General features: G+C 45.3%; 1 protein-coding gene across 1 annotated transcript in view; it reads right to left on the bottom strand.

Moving 5' to 3' along the window:
- Positions 1 to 1,041: 1,041 nt before the first annotated feature.
- Positions 1,042 to 19,321, bottom strand: part of LOC311109914 (lysine-specific demethylase 6A-like) — a 35,432-nt gene continuing 17,152 nt past the window's right edge. The window contains exons 8-29 of the mRNA XM_084152930.1: positions 18,586 to 18,620; positions 17,702 to 17,795; positions 17,347 to 17,572; positions 16,861 to 17,080; positions 15,862 to 15,996; positions 13,942 to 14,073; positions 13,718 to 13,795; positions 13,462 to 13,569; positions 12,900 to 13,265; positions 11,855 to 12,660; positions 11,522 to 11,651; positions 11,211 to 11,316; positions 10,456 to 10,661; positions 8,118 to 8,179; positions 7,953 to 8,027; positions 7,704 to 7,852; positions 7,088 to 7,202; positions 5,898 to 6,085; positions 5,597 to 5,738; positions 5,161 to 5,287; positions 2,713 to 2,889; positions 1,042 to 2,508 (exon numbers count right to left, since the gene is read on the bottom strand). Coding sequence (XP_084009056.1) covers positions 2,479 to 2,508; positions 2,713 to 2,889; positions 5,161 to 5,287; positions 5,597 to 5,738; positions 5,898 to 6,085; positions 7,088 to 7,202; positions 7,704 to 7,852; positions 7,953 to 8,027; positions 8,118 to 8,179; positions 10,456 to 10,661; positions 11,211 to 11,316; positions 11,522 to 11,651; positions 11,855 to 12,660; positions 12,900 to 13,265; positions 13,462 to 13,569; positions 13,718 to 13,795; positions 13,942 to 14,073; positions 15,862 to 15,996; positions 16,861 to 17,080; positions 17,347 to 17,572; positions 17,702 to 17,795; positions 18,586 to 18,620 — 3,707 coding nt within the window. The 3' untranslated portion in view covers positions 1,042 to 2,478. The remainder of the gene's footprint in view (positions 2,509 to 2,712; positions 2,890 to 5,160; positions 5,288 to 5,596; positions 5,739 to 5,897; positions 6,086 to 7,087; positions 7,203 to 7,703; positions 7,853 to 7,952; positions 8,028 to 8,117; positions 8,180 to 10,455; positions 10,662 to 11,210; positions 11,317 to 11,521; positions 11,652 to 11,854; positions 12,661 to 12,899; positions 13,266 to 13,461; positions 13,570 to 13,717; positions 13,796 to 13,941; positions 14,074 to 15,861; positions 15,997 to 16,860; positions 17,081 to 17,346; positions 17,573 to 17,701; positions 17,796 to 18,585; positions 18,621 to 19,321) is intronic.

Below are 19,321 nucleotides of genomic sequence, written 5' to 3'. Positions count from 1 at the left end.
TTCATTAAAAATCCTACAATGTGATTTTCTGGATTTTTTTTTCTCTCATTTTGTCTGTCATAGTTGACGTGTACCTATGATGAAAATTACAGGCCTCTCTCATCTTTTTAAGTGGGAGAACTTGCACAATTGGTGGCTGACTAAATACTTTTTTCTCCACTGTACATGTACAGTGATTCGGATTTCGTACATCTTGTATTTTAAATACAGCTATCTATAGTTGAGTTTGCTGGTAGGGTGTTGACCTGGCATACAGTGTAGAATTCTGTGTGGGTCATTCTACAGCTACATTGTCTGCTGGGTTTTAGGCCCTACTCAAATAATCTCTCCATTGTCACTTAATCTCACGGTAAGTATTTCCCCCCAATTGAGACCCTGTTACAATGCTTTTGTATCATCAAATAAATACAAGTTATAGAAGCAGAGTTGTGATTTCCAATGCGTTTTTAATGAGGTCCACTATTTGGATTGGGTCTTTTTTTTTGTCTAGAAAGAATATTTTACTGGGTTCCTTTGTTCACCGTGGCCTTGAAATGTACATTATGTCTTAGTAGTTGAAAGAACACTGCAGCACAAAATAAATGAATGTAAAACAATTCATTGTTTCTGCAGACATATGCAAACACACTGGTGAAAGTAATGAAGTCCGTGGATTATTTGACAATTGTGTTTAATGACTCGTCATAAAACATTCTTCAAAACAATAAAACAATTTTAAATGTCAGTTTCTGTACAACGCTTGCTAAGCAATTTTATTTATATATAGAAAATGTAAGAGGAGTTGTGTTAAAATGACAAAACTCCTTCAAATTTAATGGCAGGTACTCTGGAAAAAAATAACAGCATTCCATCAACAAATATTTTCAAGCAATAAATATGTATTTATAAATAGTGTAAATTTACATCAAGATTAGAAACATAACAAAAATCACAAATCAAACTTTATTCCTTAAAAGGAGAAGTTCTTTTTCACAACCAAATCTGTATTTTTGATGTAAATGGCATGTTATAGAAGGGTCCAGACACTTTTTTGCAATTTCACTTGTTTTTGAGAAACTTACCGCACCCAGCGAATACTTTCCTCATCCTTGTTGTGCAGTATGGGGGCCCTGAAAAAACGTGATGCAGGTCTTTGAAATGGTGTCATTCCGAACTTTATCCGCAATGCTATATTTCATTTTGTGCGTCTCCCCTATCCAGCTGTTTCATTCTCCGTGTAGCCTGCTGCTACAGATAACTGCCAAAATAAAAGGAAACATAGCGTCTTAATAGGGCATTGGGTCACCAAGAGCTGCCAGAACAGCTTCAATGCACCTTGGCATAGATTCTACAACTGTCTGGAACTTCCTGTGTGGAAGCACCTGCTTTCAATATACTTTGTATGCCTCATTTCCTCAAGTGTTTCCTTTATTTAGGCAGTTGACTGTAGAATGGACGGAGGTATCGCTCAAGTCGCAACAAAATGGAATATAACGTTGCGGATAAAGTTCGGAATGACAATTTCATGTGTACACTATCTAAAGACCTGCATCACTATACTGAGAGCATTTGGAACCTTTGTTCATGTTTTTTCAGAGCCCCCATACTGCACAACGAGGATGAGGGAATTAAATCGCTGGTTGCGGTAAGTTTCTCAAAACCAGGTGAAACTGCAAAAAAGTGTCTGGACCCTTCTATAACATGCCATTTACATCAAAAATAGAGATTTGGTTGTAAAAAAGCAAAATTCTCCTTTAGGTCAATGTGCAACCCATTTTTCTTTGTGACTTGGCTATTCATTTGCCCCCCAAAATGCTTTTTTTTTTTTTTTTACCTAAGAAACAACAAAAAACTGAACGTCATAGTTCCAAAATAACAACAAAGATAAAACATAAAAGCTGTAAAAAAAAATAGATATATAATCACCTAAACTCTTCACATTACCATTTTTTTTGTTGATTTTGCCATCCAAAGAGTCTTAAAATTACTATCTACCATAGAAAAAGACCAGTTAGGCTAGTGCTCCTTAGAGGTTCAGGAAAACAAAGGGATCACATCTCAGCCTGTTAACAGAATAAAAAAAGAGAGAACAGGTTGGCCAGTCAGTAGTCTTTTAGGGTGATGTTGCCAGTTGTGACAGATACAATATCTACAAAACATCTTCACTCAATAATAATTCCCGCCCCTTTCCCAAAAGTTTTTGGATTAAGTCCTCCATTAAAAGAGCTGAACCATTGTTACAAGAGGGGAGGGAGTCCTGTGTTGGGAAGTGCGCTCTCTGGCGCCCCCCAGGGGGAAGAGGGGGGTTGACACGGCGCACTTTTTGACAGGTTGCATAGACACACGCAGCCGTTGCTGCCTCCAGCCGTCGCTGTGGAGAACAGCCATACGGGGAGACTGTCGACTTTCCTGAATATCAGAAATGGTCCGTTTTTCGTTTGAAATGAAAGTTCCTGTAATGCTTGGGTCGCCCCACAGAAGTCGAAGGGATGTCTAATGTCAAGATGAAGATGAATGCAGTGGGGGGGCCTGGCGAGAAAGAGGGGGGAGAGTTCAATACCGATTCAACGCATGAAACAAAAAGGTATTTTATAGAATGCACATGGAACTCACTCAACACACTAGACAATGCTACATAAGTACATACCCATAAAATGAGGAAGTAGTCATTTAATAGGATCTCTATGTACATCCCAACAATGTCAATAGAGCAAAATCAAAAGTGTGACTTACTAATGTGAACTGGTCGTAGACTTGCATGAGATCGTCCATCCGGTGTTTCTCTACAACCACAAAGTTGTCCAGCTCGGCGCTGCCTTTCCGGGCACAGTCCTGGCAGTGCACCACATACTGCTTCTGCTTCCTGGAGAGGAGCTCACTCCGCACAAACAGCAGGTTAAACACCTCCACCTGGAACACAGTAGTCAACAAACACACACCAGTCAGTAACTAGGGACGGCCATGAGTAATCGAGAACTCGAACTGACATCAAAACTCGATCTTTAACCCTGTACAGTCTAAGCCCTGTAAGCCGGGGGAGGGTTCTACTAAGCTACATGGAATTGTTTTAAGATAATACCAAGGATCATTTAGCTATTTGATTTAGAATTTTAAGACCCCTTGAAGTATCTATATAGAAAAATATATATATACACACACACTACCGGTCAAAAGTTTTAGAACACCTACTCATTCAAGGGTTTCTTTCTACATTGTAGAATAATAGTGAAGACATCAAAACTATGAAATAACACATATGGAATCATGTAGTAACCAAAAAAATGTTAAACAAATCTAAATCTATTTGAGATTTTTCAAAGTAGCCACCCTTTGCCTTGATGACAGCTTTGCACACTCTTGGCATTCTCTCAACCTGCTTCATGAGGTAGTCACCTGGAATGCATTTCAATTAACAGGTGTGCGTTCTTAAAAGTTAATTTGTGGAATTTATTTCCTTCTTAATGCATTTGAGCCAATCAGTTGTGTTGTGACAAGGTAGGGGGGTATACAGAAGATGGCCCTATTTGGTAAAAGACCAAGTCCATATGGCAAGAACAGCTCAAATAGGCAAAGAGAAACGACAGCCATTATTAGTTTAAGACATGAAGGTCAGTCAATATGGAACATTTCAATAACTTTGAACGTTTCTTCAAGTGCAGTCGCAAAAACCATCAAGCTATATGATGAAACTGGCTCTCAAAGAGGACCGCCACAGGAATGGAAGACCCAGAGTTACCTCTGCTGCAGAGGGAAAGTTCATTAGAGTTACCAGCCTCAGAAATTGCAGCCCAAATAAATGCTTCAAAGAGTAAAAGTCACAGACACATCTCAACATCAACTGTTCAGAGGGGACCGTGTGAATTAGGCGTTCATGGTCGAATTGCTGCAAAGAAACCACTACTAAAGGAGACGAGACTTGCTTGGGCCAAGACACACAAGCAATGGACATTAGACCGGTGGAAATGTGTCCTTTGGTCTGGAGTCCAAATTTGAGATTTTTGGTTCCAACCGCCGTGGCTTGGTGAGATGCAGTGTGGGTGAACGGATGATCTCTGCATGTGTATTTCCCACCGTAAAGCATGGAGGTGGTGGTGTTATGGTGTGGGGGTGCTTTGCTGGTGACACTGTCTGTGATTTATTTAGGATTCGTTATCTGTAATGGTTATGATATCAGGCATTGTGGTTCACTGTTGGCAAATAGATAAATGCGCACACATTGTCCTCTTCGAATGCGGCCCAACACACACACTCACAACCAACACACACTCTCTCAACCAACACACACACAACCCACACACACTCTCTCAACCAACACACACACTCAACCAACACACACACACACACTCTCTCAACCAACACACACACGACCCACACACACACACACACACACTCAACCCACACACTCTCTCAACCAACATACACACACTCTCTCAACCAACACACACACACTCTCTCAACCAACACACACACACACACTCTCTCAACCAACACACACTCAACCAACACACACACACACACACACACACACACTCAACCAACACAAACACATACACTCTCAACCAACACACACACTCTCTCTCAACCAACACACACACACACACACACTCTCTCTCAACCAACACACACACTCTCTCTCAACCAACACACACACTCTCTCTCAACCAACACACACACACACTCTCAACCAACACACACACACACTCTCAACCAACACACACACACACACTCTCAACCAACACACACACACACACTCTCAACCAACACACACTCAACCAACACACACACACACACACTCAACCAACACAAACACACACACTCTCAACCAACACACACACTCTCTCTCAACCAACACACACACACACACACTCTCTCTCAACCAACACACACACTCTCTCTCAACCAACACACACACTCTCTCTCAACCAACACACACACACACTCTCAACCAACACACACACACACTCTCAACCAACACACACACACACTCTCAACCAACACACACACACACACTCTCAACCAACACACACACACTCTCTCAACCAACACACACACACTCTCTCAACCAACACACACACACACACACACTCTCAACCAACACACACACACTCTCAACCAACACACACACACTCTCTCAACCAACACACACACACACTCTCTCATGGGCCGGGGCCCGTGACGTACCTCACAGATGGTGCAGTAGTGTGCAGGCTCATCCCTGTTCCTGTCCTGCAGTACCGTCTCCTTCCCTGCAGCGGCTAGAGCCTCCTTCACCGACTGACACTGCTTCAGCGTCCTCAGCAGGCAGAACCTACATCACATACATCATGATATTCAAAGAAATTCAGACACCTACACATTTCTCAAGGTTACTTTTTCCAGCAGCCACATCATCTAAATGCACGTCATCATCCAATCTGTGGGAGCTATCAATCACTCCAATCCCTAGGGTTCTGGGTCCTCGGGAGAGATGTAGCCCTGTCACTCTCCACCCCTCATGACAGACTGGACACGCACAGTCGTACTACAACGCCTCAAGGGGCAGAACACTTCCTTGTTTTAACACGTGGCAGGAGATCTGCTCACAGCGTGAAACAAACTGTAAAAGATGGAGACTTACTTGATCATCTCGAAGAGCTTGTGGTCGGACACCTTGATGTTGCGGGCCATGTTCCAGGAGAGGTGCACCATGGGTACATGGGATTTGACGCTCTGGAGCTTGTTCCACTCGTAGCGCTCCACGGCCAGCTTGTACTGGTGAGCTGTGGCGGTAGTGAAATTAATGACACCACTTTACAGGTCTGAACATCTGACAAACTGATTCAAGAGATAATGATATCAATGTATGAAATTCTATTCATAAATATATATTTTTTTACAGTAACCCGAAGGAGCAAGCAAAAGCTGCATCAGAGGCTTACCACTGAGGGGTCCTACGTTCCAGGCGATGTTGTTGCACCAGCCAATGGCCTGGACCCAGTGGACAGTGCCCGTGTTGAGCCACACCAGGTCCCCTGGCCGCTGGATGAACCGGTAAACAGGCACATCTGCCTCGTACAGGTCCTCCAGGTTGGGCCACCACGAACCCATCAGGAAGTTGATGTTGTTTCTGAGGGAGAGTTGGCGGGGAGAGAGGGAGGGGAGAGATGGAGAGTTAGGACTGGTAAGATTATTTATTTTCAGGCTTTTCTCATTTCTGTAAGAGATGTGGAATTAGGACTGGTATTAAAGACGATCTAATTTCAGTATTTTCTGTTTTCTTTTGGGCCATTCCTAAAATCAGAATAGTTTTGTTGTGGAAGGACAGAGAGAAGAAGAGATGGGTTAGTTACATTAACCTTGTTTCATTAATGTCCTCATTCCAGGCTTCAATTCAGCTCCTTTCCTTCCTTTCAATATCTCTCCGAATCGCTCCTTTTTCATTCAGACAGTTTGTTCTTAGTGTTCAAAGCGAGGCACAAAAGAAGCCGACCCTCACATTGACCCCGTCTGACGTCTTTCTTTCTTTTGTATATATCCTTTTCTCCCCTGTTCTCGCAGACCCCCACCCCCCTTTCTCTTTCACAGACAGCATCACTATTGTACAGCACCCGATGTCACAGGAAGGCCAAAAAGATCATCAAGGACATCAACCACACGAGCCACTGCCTGTTCACCCCGCTATCATTCAGAAGGCGAGGTCAGTACAGGTGCATCAAAGCTGGGACCGAGACTGAAAAACAGCTTCTATCTCAAGGCCATCAGACTGTTAAATAGCCATCACTAGCACAATAGAGGCTGCTGCTGCCTATAGAAATCACTGGCCACTTTAAGAAATGGAACACTAGTCACTTTAATAATGTTTACATATCTTGCACTACTCACTACTATACTATTCTACTGTATCTTAGTCCATGCCGCTCTGTCATTGCTTGTCCATATATGTATATATTCTTAAATTCCATTCCTTACTTAGATTTGTATGTATTGGGTATATGTTGTTAGATAGAAGTCGGAGCTAGAAGTACAAGCATTTCGCTACACCCGCAATAACATCCGCTAAACACGTGTATGTGACAAATAAAATGTGATTTGATTTGTATAATGCATTATCACTAGCTACTATCCTTACTTTTCACAGAAGTCGCTCATCACTCCCCAGTAGGGTTCTGGCACAGCGAACCACTCACAGTCCCCAGGGCCGATGTTGATGTTGACAGAGCAGAAGTTATTGTGTTCCTGATGACCTGGACCACAGAGATAAAGCAAGACCGAGTTAAAACTGTATTATGTAACTTTTTGGGCGACCCAAGAAAATTCACATAGAAATGTCAATTTATAGATCTGTCATTATCTTTGAAATCAAGTCTAAGAAGCGGTAGATCTGTTCTATGTTAACTATTTCTATGCTTCCCGTTCTGAAGTTTAGTTCTTGCTTCTTTTACTTTTGGTTTTGTACACCAGCTTCAAACAGCTGAAAATACTCGATTTTTGATAAAGGAAAATCTTTTTTCACAGCGGTTTAATGATTCTCTATACTATACTTGCTTGTTTTGTCACAAAGTGAAATTAGGTGAACTATTTTAACAACCAGGAAATGACGGAGGGATTTCTGCATAGTGCATCTTTTACAGTCTGTCTTTGTAACTCATAGGTATCAATATAAAACGCACTAGAAACTGCAAAAGTTTGTCCTATAAACTGTATAGCTGTACCGTGCCCTAGCCTGATATATACAGTGTATCTACCTGGTATCCTGCTGCCGGGGACCTTCATGTAGAGCTGGACAGTGTTCATGCCCAGGATGGTGTGTCCTACGTGGCTGAGCAGATTGCCAGCAGACACCACCCTGGCGAACGCAGGCAGCTTACTCAGCTCCTGCAGCTGTAGCTTCCACCTGGGGGAGAGGAGAAAGGGGGGGTGTTCAGAGGCGGCAATGGGGTTTTGCAACGTGTGACCAATGATATGTCTGACCACACTAAAACTGACACACGTACTTTCTTTCGTCCGACACGTCGATGTTGGTCCCAAATTTGATGTGCTTTAGGGGACCCCTCCTTTTGCGTGCCGTACTGAACACAGCAGGAAGAAGTTATGATTAGAAAAGGTTGTGAACGTTAATATATCAATGAGAAATCCTGACAGGTAGGTGTGTTGCTCACCTCTCTGCTGATGCTGGCTCAGTGTCTGAGGGCTCCTTCAACGCCTTCTTCTCATTCTCCTCCTGAGTAAGGAGGATCCCATTCAATAAACACATCCAGCATTGGGAAACAGGTGTGTGTGTGTGTGTGTGTGTGTGTGTGTGTGTGTGTCAGGGTTTCTGTTAGCCTGCAATTGCCTGCTTTTGGCCGTTAAAAAAATACACGAAAAGCCGATAAAAGTTGCTGACCCCAAAAATCATATACAAAAAAAAATCCCATTACAAAATAATGCTTTTATTCATTGATGGAAATACATTTAACCATCATGCTTATCGGTCTATAGGTTAATTTGCATTATTTAGTGGAATTAAATTGTCCTGTGTGTATTTGTTAGTCATCATGTATCTTATTTATCCAACACCTGTCCCACAGCACACAGAGACTACTTTGAGCTGGATTTGTCCTGCAGCTCCTCAGCTGGTTACTGCTGGAGTAAAACAAGTACTTTTATAAGCCCATTCATTGTGCAACAATTTTAAATGCAATCGTGTGGTCAAAACAGTTTTGGTGCACGATTAAAAATAGCTACTATTTTTATTTCTCAACTGGTAATTGAAGCGTGCCTCCCATTCACCATTCAAGTGCAGGCAACAGGCTATCAGCGTGACAGTATGCATTTTGAAAACATACTTAATTGTTTGAAATCGTAATGTTTATTTTCATATGCACATTTTTATTTCAATAATAAAGTTTTCGTTTCTCAAAATCATTGTTACGTGGTTAATCATAAATATCGGAATTAAAATGATCAAAATCTAAAAGTGAAGTAAACTATGACGAGATCACCAGCCTGTCATGTGGACACATTGATACACTGTGATCCATTGGCGGTTAAAGAAATGAGTTGGAACTCTTAGCCTATAGTCCAATGCAGCAGTAGGCCTATAACTTCCATTGCTCTTTCACACCGAGGATTGGTGATTATCGAGGGGGAGATTGTTGGAAAGATTTATCAAATCGCTTACTGCGAGGAACTATGGTATAGTTATAATATATTATCATTCACTGTGGATGTTAAAAAAACGCAGTAGGCCAGGTACTTCTATGCGTGCTCAGGCATGCGCTAGCTCCCTCCCTCAACATTGTCAGGACAGAGAAACCAGACACATGCTCACATGGAGCCCTCCAAACAAAACACAATTAAAACATTTACAAATCTCGTAAATGGTTATGAAATAAACCAAAACTTGTTTCTCACAAGTGTAGCAGGTTGTGAACTCTGCAAACAACATTCCCACTCTGAGAATGAGAACGGTAAATGACTGATTAATACATGCATTAACAGAAAACAATTTAACAAAACGACAGGGATTAACGGTACATTTACTACTGGTGACATATGTAATGGGGAATTGATTTTTTAAAAATGAATCAAAGGGCAAACAATTCACACAATGAAAGCGCAAGAATTGTCAGGAGACAGCTGAGCCATTCTGGAGAGAGACTGGCCTACACCTTCGCCACACACCCCTCTCCTTCTTCTTGTCTAAACATTTTAAATTATACTCAAGACACATTGTCATATTTTTGATGTTTTTCCACTGACAGCTGTAACTCAATCAGCTAGGCCTATTGCCAAGCACACTAACCAACCTGTGGGCTTCCCAAGAGGCATAGACCTACGAGCTTGTGATTTGAAACAATCCACAGATTATATATATATATACAAAAAAAAGTTAATGATCCTCGATTCCTCTGTGGCTAAGTCATGCTTTCTGGTGTATTTTGAATTATTGTATTTATTTCTGTATAGACAGGAGTACTTATTACACCGCTATGCATTCATATCAACTTTCTTTTTTTGTCCAGAAGCCAAAGGCACAATCCTAGTCGTGCATCTTTAGATTCCCCCTCTTTTTAAGTTTCTATTAGAGATTTTCATCTGTCACATATGGAACCGCTATCAGGTGCGCTGTTTAAAATGGTGTTTTACCACGAATTGCATTTAGGCAAATGATGTTTTAGTCTGCTTCCTTACATGAGTTGCATGTTCTGTTAAGATGCATTATTAATCTAAGATGGGATTTCTGTCATTCTGAGCACTGTGGGTGGACGCCCTCATGGGCTATGGGTCCGTTAAAGTTCTCAAATGGCCGGAAAATTTAAATATTTCAGTAATGTTGTCCAGCGCCACATTTTCCTAACGGAAACCCTGGTGTGTGTGTGTGTGTGTCTATATATATATATATATATATATATATATATATATATATATATATATATATATATATATATATATATATATATATATATATATATATATATATATATATATATATATAGATCTCCCTCTACTAACCCGTAGTGATTCCTGGAATGAGGCAGCCTGGTACTGGGCGTATTTGGCGATGGTGGTGTGAGCTCGGCCGCTCTCGCAGCGCCACATCTTCTTGGTGCCACTCAGGTCCCAGTTCTCGTCAGCGGGCTGAGACAGCTGGGTACGACACTCTACCAGGTGGTCTGGGTTAGCCTCCACTAGGGTCTTCGTAGAGAACAGACCCAGGTCTGAGAGAGGGGGAGATGGATATGAAGAAGAGAGAGAGAGAAAGAGTGAACAAGGGGTGAAAGAGCGCACTCACTCAAATCAAGGGCATGGAAACCTGCTAATGCACAAGCTGCATTGGGGCTTGCACAAGTACAACATCAAAGTTAGTGGTCGGCACCAAGGACTCCGTCATGTGGCTTTTCTCAATTGAATTTGCTCAACTCCTGCGTCCTCTCTCTCGCCTCCTTTTGAAAAAGGTCAACGGTAAGCGAGGAGAGGCGGCGAAGAGAGGGAAGATTTTAAAGCTCTTCTCGAAGGAATCGGGTAGGATACTCATGACTATTATTGATGAAAGGTGGCTATTGAGGAGGGGAGGACTCTTCCGTTCACCTACTAACGAATTGACATCTCCTCGACCACTTATCGGTTTCCAGGTCATGGAGAAGAGAGGACGGAGGAGAGAGGGTGGTGGAAGGACTTTTTCCCAAATGAGAAAAGGCAATACCGGGTAATGTAATGACAGTTGTAACCAGCAGGGGGCATCGTTGCAGTAGAAATAGTAGACTCACCCAGTTTGAGCGCCCCGGCCAACCCTCTGATGACGGTGACAGGGTTGGAGGGGTTTGTGCAGAACTGGTGCAGCGGAGGGAAGAATGCATCCCTCTTATTCTCCAGCTGGGAATCAAATACACAATGATATATTATTTCAATTTAATATATAACACGACCCTTCTCATGTCTTCAAAACTACACGTTTCGAATGTTGAGTAATTCGAATTTGTACGATTCTTATCAGAATCACAATGTTGACTAAAACATTCCCCTTTCATTATCATGCTATGACGAGAAGTCTTTCTTCCATTCTGAGGTTGCTACTCACATAGATGCTTGGTGTGGGGGGGTTGAGTTTGTCCTTGGGCAGGACTGGGGAGGGAGGAGGGGGCAGGCGAGGAGGGGGACACTTATCCAGCAGGATACTACTGCTAGACAGACCATTCTTCCCCAGGTTCCTGAAAGAGAGAGAGACAAATAGAGACGGACAAATAGAGACGGGGAGAGAGAAAGGCGCAAACAAGATTAGCCTCTTGGTTTTACAGTATAATCTCTGTTCTCTGACAGTTCCTCTACCAACAAATGCAATACTACATCTTCCCACCATAATCAAACTTCCTACAGCCCAAGAAGAAATGGTACTGGGTCACTCCAGTCTAACCTGCAGGCCTTGAGCACGTCTGTGGAGGAGGGGTAGATGGACACGGAGGACGAGGATGATGATGAGGGGGTGCGGGCGTGGGGTGGTGTGGGTCTGCGACACGTGGCAGGGGGGTCCGCCTTCATCGGGCTCTGGGAGTCCTCTGAGATGCCCCCCTTGCCATTGCCATTGACTACGGCGGTGGGGCCAGCTGACGATAATGTGGCGGCGGTGGTGGTGGAGGGGCTGTTGAGGCCGTGCGGGCCCGTCGACTGGCCGGGCTCGGTGGATTTGGGCGAGGGGGTGGCGGTGGACATGGCAGAGATGGGGGAGGAAGCGGCCGAGGAGACGGCCGGGTGGATGTTGTTGATCTTCTTGTGGGGGGCAGAGGTGGTGGGGGTGTGGTCGCCCCCCTTAGGATTGTCTGAGCTGTGGTGAGGGGATCTATTGATCGTCCCGTCCTCTCCTGCCGCCGACTGGACGTGATTGGATAAGCCTTCCGCCGCCGTGGCAGTGCTATTGGCCGTCGTCGCCCCTCCAGGCCCCTTTGTTGCCGTGGCGGCGGGGCCGTTGCCGAGGGGCGTGCTCTCTTTGGTAGCGGGGGTGCCGGGTGCTCCACCTGAGGTAGCAGAGTGAGGAGGGGGAGAAGGGGGGGACGGGAGGTGGTTGAGAGCCTGTTGCCGCGGCAAGGGGGCGGCCGAATGTCCAACCTGATTGTGGGGCGTCTGGGGGTGCGAGAGGGGGTGTGTTGACCCCCCAGAGGAGGAGGAGAGAGACCCATCACCATTAGGACCCGCCCAATGTGGAGCAGAACCCTTCTGAAGCCCCTGTAGGGAGAGGGGAGCAGGGAGGGACCACACTGTTAGATCGGAATAAGGACTGCAGCTAAAGAACAACATATAGTAGGTCTAGCTCTCTTCTCACTAAGGAACATCTGGGATTCCATCATTTATGATTTGACTGAGCAAGGACTAGCACAGAAAGGAATAGCACTCTTGTCTCAGAGCACAGAGCCTATAGGAGCTTCACATAGACCTGAATTGAGTGAAGAGGTAGAGAGTCCTACCTGAGTGGAGTTTAGGTGCAGGGCCCGGCGCGCTGTGTCCTGTGATTGGGTGCTTGTGCAGGTGTGAGGTAGTAGTACGCCGGGCTGCAGATAAGGCACGTCTCCGTTGGGTCCTGTGGCCGCCACCGGGTGATTATTATTATTATTATTGCCCACAGAAAGAGTGTCAGAGTGTCCGTGTGGTGTGCCGCCTGCCAGAGGCCCGTTGGCCAGTGGTCGAGGGGGGCAGGGGGGCCGCAACGAGCCCTGAGGGGCCAGGTGGGGCCGGGAGGGGGGCAGGCTAGAGTGAGGAGGGGGGAGAGAGTTTGTGGCTGAGGGGCCGTTGGAGAGGGAGGGACGCAGCTGTCCAGACGCATTCTGTCTCATCTGTAGAACAGAACATAATCACAACGTCAGGGTTTAGAAATTAATACCATGTCTTTAATTAACATCACTTTTCAGTGGATTAACTCAAATTAGTAAATATATTACACTACATTAGAATAATTAGAAGAGACATACAGTATACTGCTTGCAGGCCATCAGGTAAACATCTGGGGGTAATAAGTGTGTGTGTGTGTACCTGCTGCTGGTGCTGCTGCATTAGGTTGAGTTGTGCCTCCAGCTGCTCCAGCATCTGCAGCTGTAGGGGCTTCAGACTGGCCCGATTACTCCTCAACTGGTCCAGGAGCTGGGCGCACCGAGGAGGTACAGATTAGTGTGTGTGTGTGTGTGTGCGTGTGTGCGTGTGTGTGTGTGTGTGTGTGTGTAGAGACAGAATCAGCAGAGGGAAGCGGGTGTGAGTGGCAGGGCATGGTGTGTTAAATGTGTGTGCTTACCTGTAGTTTCTGTGGCGACAGGTACCAGTTGGGGACTGACTGCTGTGCAGAGTTACTAGCCCAGGAATCTGGCTGGCTCTGCAAAAGGAGCGATTGAGAGAAAGAGTTAGTAGTGAGATTCCAGACAAGACAACCTCATCTTCAGCCGACCTAAAATAATTAAAAGAATCATGTCTGTTCTACAAAAACACAATATATCTCCATCTGAATGTAGTGTAATGTACCTTGGCTGGGCTGGAGGCCCTCCTCCTCTTGGCAGGGCTGGACGGGTCCTCCCCCTGGCCCATAGGGCCCACGTGTGGGGGCAGAGCCTGGCCCGATCCCCCTCCCTCAGAGCTGTGCTGGGGCTTACACGCCTACAGAGAGGGAGGTAAGAGGAGGAGGAGGAGGAGGGAGAGAGTGAAGGGGTTGCAAGGGAGGGCAGTGAAGGGTGTTGAAAACGTCGTGATAGAAGGTAAAGAAGTGAGGGATGGTGCGCAGAAAGAAAAATCCAGAAGGGATGCAGGAGAGGAGAGAGAAAGGGACAGGAAGGGGTAGATCACAGGCAGAGACGGAGGGATGACAGGAGGGACAGAGCGATAGAGTGATAGAGGAGGAGAGTAGAGGGTTGTAGGAAAAATGACAGGGCAGGTAGCAAGGAGCAGAACGCAACGTGAGGGATGGAGAGAGCAAGTGAAAGAATATAGGGATAGGTAGTTAGAGACAGAGAGAGAACAGAAAAGTAAGAGGGTGACGTCGGCACTTCAACACACGTACACACAGCAGTACACATTTCCTTTCCAAACTATCTGCAATGATACCCTGAAGATGTTTCCATGACCGGTAGAGTGGAATTTCTCATCACAAACTGTCAATCCTTCCACGTTGACTGAGTCATCGCCAACTTCCAAAGACGTTTGGCCATAAAAAGGCTTTACCTGATCACACCACATTGCTAAGCCTTTGGCAGTTGCAGCTTTTAAAAGGAAATAATCAAAATGTTGAAAAAGGCAACTCCAGGTGTGAATTGTCACCCGACTCTACGTGAACATGGCTTTGTCAAAAACATGGAGGTGGTCATCATCAGAACACCTGTAACCATGTCAACAAGAGTTTATGAATACAAGTGAAAGAAAACAACCCTCTCCTGTCTCCTCCCCAAAACAATAAACATCTGAAGACTGCTTCAGTTTGTATAGTCTGATGCTGAGAATTACATTGTACTCAACGAACACACACACACACACACACGCAAGAACTAATGTTGTCTATAATGAATGTGAATGAACGGTACTGCAACACTAGGGGGCGCTGCTAGGTTTCAGTGGCAGCAAGGAACCTGATGACCTCAGGAAGAATGATGGAAACCTGAAACTATTCTACTGTGGCACAACCTCACCAATCACAATGACCACAATGACAATCAATTGACGTCTTGCCGTTAGTCAAAAATCATGTCAGTGTAGCATAGCAGGTTAAAACAAATATTTTAATAGATTTGTCTTTTTATATTGTGTGAATACACTGGACATTTAATAATTAAAATGTATTCTTTTTGAAAGGAGAAATTAAATGTAACCAATTTATTTTAACCAAATTGGTTCTTTGAGCTGTGAAGCCATGATAACAGATACAGGTTGACAGTGGGTAGTGAGGTTGGCCTGTGGCTGTGTCAGGGAGTTTGGGGAAGGGAGGGGGGGGGGTTTGGGAAGGGCAACACTTCACTTGATCCTCTCAGTCATAACAAAAGCCATAAGCAGTCATAACAAGAAATGGTGGCAAATCATGTCATAACCTTTGCATGTCATGTCTCAAGCAGCTGTATGACTAGTTTACCAACCATGACAAGATCACTGCCTTACCAAGCTACACCTAAAAAAACAAAACATCACACCAGGTACAGCTATATGAACGACTGTTACCAGGGACTTTTCCAGTCACTAACCTTTCCAGATAGTGAGCATAGCGTGGTTAAATTGGTTGTTATGGCTGCTCTAGGGCATCGGTTACTCCACAGGAAGACTCATGGAGAGAAGGTCCAGGTGATGTGTTGCCCGTTGGCATTGGGAGGGAGGGGGGGGGGGGGGGGGGGGGTGGTGTATGTCGAGGGTTGTGTGTGTGTGTGTGTGTGGGGGGGAGGGGGGGAGTGGTCTATCTGGTCTCACCTGCGGTGCAGTGTTCAGGCCACCCTGCCTGGAGGTTAGCTCTGCTGGGATTGGTAGACTCCAGGCCTCATCAATAAGAGGAAGCATTTTACTTTTACTCTGTAGACTAGTGACCTGGGGGTTACTCAACTGAGCCTATGGAATGGAAAACGTGTGAAAACAACAATTTAATGACTTAAAATGATCTTGCGATCAAAATGTTATTGTCTTGTTATGGTCTCTCTCATGTAGCCGGTTAGCTACTAGCTTGGCATATCAGTGGCCCCAACTGTTAGCGAGGATCAAATATGTTTGCCAGTTATGGTCTTTAGTAGAGTGGTCAACCAAACAGGGAAGTCATGTTGGGGGTCATAGGTCACTTTGAATGAATTTACACAACACATAGTCATTAAAACAAACCATTACGTTGTCTTAATGCCAGGGAATTATGCTCACATTACTGGTGACTGGAGAACGTTCCCTCATTCATGCATACAGATGAATGCGGGGTAATGTTTTTACATCAAAATGGACAAGACACATGGGGTATGGGACTGGAGGAGCCAGGTTCCACTGTGAAAACACACAGATTTGCCTTCTGGTATTCATCATCTGTTTCCACTATCTGTAGTTCAGAATAGTCAAGTTTGAGTACCCCAGCAGCTCTGATCATAGGTCTCTCCAGCAGTGGGATTCAAAGTGGGGATTCAACCTCTCCCACTCTCTTACCCAGTCCCAAATCAACTCTAAGCCCCTGAACACCCATTTTAGATCTGAAAGGATGGAATGGGTGCAAACATGGCGGAAACTCGACCTAGTCAACAAGAGGGCTAGATTAAAACATTCCCACTTTGCTGACACCAGTCCAAATTCTTTCAGATCTACAACAGGTGAGAAAAGCACCCAACCAGTGGTCAGTGGACTCAGGAATATCCCTCCCCTAACCATCTAAGCGGTAGGGAGCTAGGGTTTGATTTGGGACTGAACATCTCCCTCCCTAGCCTCTCTCCCTCTCCTCACCTGCAGGCATTTGATGCGTTGTGTGAGCGCGGTGGCGTTGGAGCAGGCCTTGCTGCGCATGGCGTTGATGTAGCACTTGATGGCGTCGTGCGGCTGGCTGCAGGACTCGTAGAGCGTGCCCAGGTCCATCCAGGCAGCCGCGTGGCCGTGGTCCAGCTGCACCGCACAGATGTACGCCTGCAAAGCATCCATGGGCTGGTTCTGTTGCTGGTACAGAACACTGAGGGAGAGAGGACAGAGAGGAAATTAAAGAGGAGAGGGGGGACAGGGAGAAAGAGGGGTGAGGAGAGGGTTAAATATAGAAAAAGAGGGGTAGAGAGGACACAGCAGTGAGGGGTGGAGAGGGTTAAATAGACAGAATGGCATAAAGGAGGGAGAGATATGAGATGGTGAGAGATTCAAAAAGAGAGCGAGAGGAGTGGGAGAGTGATAGCAGAGCAAAACAAGAGGGAGAGAGAGAGAGAAGAGGTTCGGTCTAATTCTTACCCTATTGAACACCATGTGTCTGCACTGGCTTCTGATTTGTCTATGGACTGCCTGTAGGAGATGAACGCATCCTGGACCTTCCCAATACTAGAGTAGCACCTGCCCAGGAAGTACCAGGACTGTCCCGAGTTGGGGTCTGCCTCCAGTGATTTCTGCAGACACTGGATGGCATAGCTGTCCTTATTGGCTCGGTCTCCTAGCTGCTCCACCGTGTGGTGCATCCAGCCTAGTAGAGGGGGAGGGGAGGACACAGGACAATAGGTCGACCTTCCCATCACTATCCATGATTTCATCCATCCATTTATTCAGTACCAGACCCGGTCATTCATTTCATCAGCTGTGTGTGTGGTCTTACCTAGCTGCTGCAGGGTAGTGGCCTTCACCTGTGCTGGGAGATTCTCCGTCTGCAGAAGGCTCTCGTACGCCTCCTTGGCAGCCCGGTATCTCTTCTGCAGAAACGTGAGAAAGAGAGCGAAGGAAGGAGAGGGAGGGGGGAAAAAGGAGGGTGTGATTTTTAAAAATATTTTAGTCATTTAGCAGACGCTCTTATCCAGAGCGACTTACAGTTAAGTGAGTGCATACATTTTTATACTGCCCCCCCGTGGGAAACGAACCCACAACCCTGGCGTTGCAAGCGCCATGCTCTAACAACTGAGCTACACGGGACTAAGAAATGACATGCCATATTTGACAGATGAAGCGGTGTCCCTAGCCTGCACTGAGACATCTTACTCCCAATAGACTGATGGATTAAATGAACACTAGTAAACCCCACTCTCTGCTGCAGCAACCGTCCTACTGACACAGCAAAACACTGACTGACCCACAGCTCTCCTGTGGTGCTACTGCAGTCAGTCAGCCAACATGGTTCGATTATTAAGAGCTGCTGCTTAAGCCAAAAGCAGTGTGAAAGATGGATCACACGGGCATAAGAGAGAAAGAGAGAGAGGGGACTCCTGTTACCACGGCAACCCCGCAGAACTGGCCGAGGGGGGAGACCCATTCATTTTCTATGATGCGTCGTCATTTGATCACAACAAAAGGCTCTCTCGGTTCAATTAGCCTAGCTGCTAAAACGCTAGCTAGCTGGCTAGCATAGAATAGTTGTATGATTAACATTTCAGGGTAAAAGTGTACCTTATTCTTGAACAGCGTTGTTGAATACTTATTGAAAAGGAAAGCACGTAGCTTCAGTACAAACACATTTCAATAAGACGAAAGGAAAAGGACGAGGCTTACCTGAATCTCATACAGATGGGCGATGTGGAACTGAACTGAGGAAGAGAAGAACAAAAAATACAAATTGTTGGCTACTTCTGAGAAAAATCCCAACATTCAGCATCAACAGTCTGGTCAAAATGGAACGACTCCAGTAAACAGAGAATTGATAGCAGTTAATCCACTGTGTTGACGTTAGTGGTGTGTTTAACAGATGAGCTGCTAGGCTGTCTCCTCCGGTGGCAGCAGGTTGACTTGTCTGTAGAGCGGTGCTGTGTGTCTCTGAGCAGAGTGAATGAGCCCAACCAGACTGATACACAGAGGTGAGACTGCCCTTGATGTACCCGTGTGTGTGTGTGTGTGAGAGAGAGAGAGAGAGAGAAAGAGAGCGCCTGTGTGTCTGAGAAAGACCGAGAGAGGATGTGTGTATGTGTGTGTGTGTGTGTGTGTGTGTGTGTGTGTGAGTGAGAGACAGAGATAGAAAGGATGTGAGAGAGGATGTGTGTATTTGTCCGTGTGCCTCCTACAAAAGCCTGATTGGAATGACTCCAGCGGGATGGGTATTAGGGTCTCCTAGGTAACAGGTTCCAGGAGATAGGAGCCGGCAGAGAGGGAGAAAGTCTTATGAAATAAAATAATGCAGTGTAATGTATTCTGTATGCTAGCTAAACCCTACCACACCACCTCCCTTCATTCTGATCAAATATATATTTACAGTTTTTGGTTAGCTACAGTGCCTTCTGAAAGTATTCACACC

The sequence above is a fragment of the Coregonus lavaretus genome, assembly GCF_964263955.1.
Source record: "Coregonus lavaretus genome assembly, chromosome: 35".
Lineage (NCBI taxonomy): Eukaryota > Metazoa > Chordata > Actinopteri > Salmoniformes > Salmonidae > Coregonus > Coregonus lavaretus.
Note: the sequence above shows the minus strand (reverse complement) of the source record. Positions and strands in the feature narration are given on the sequence as shown.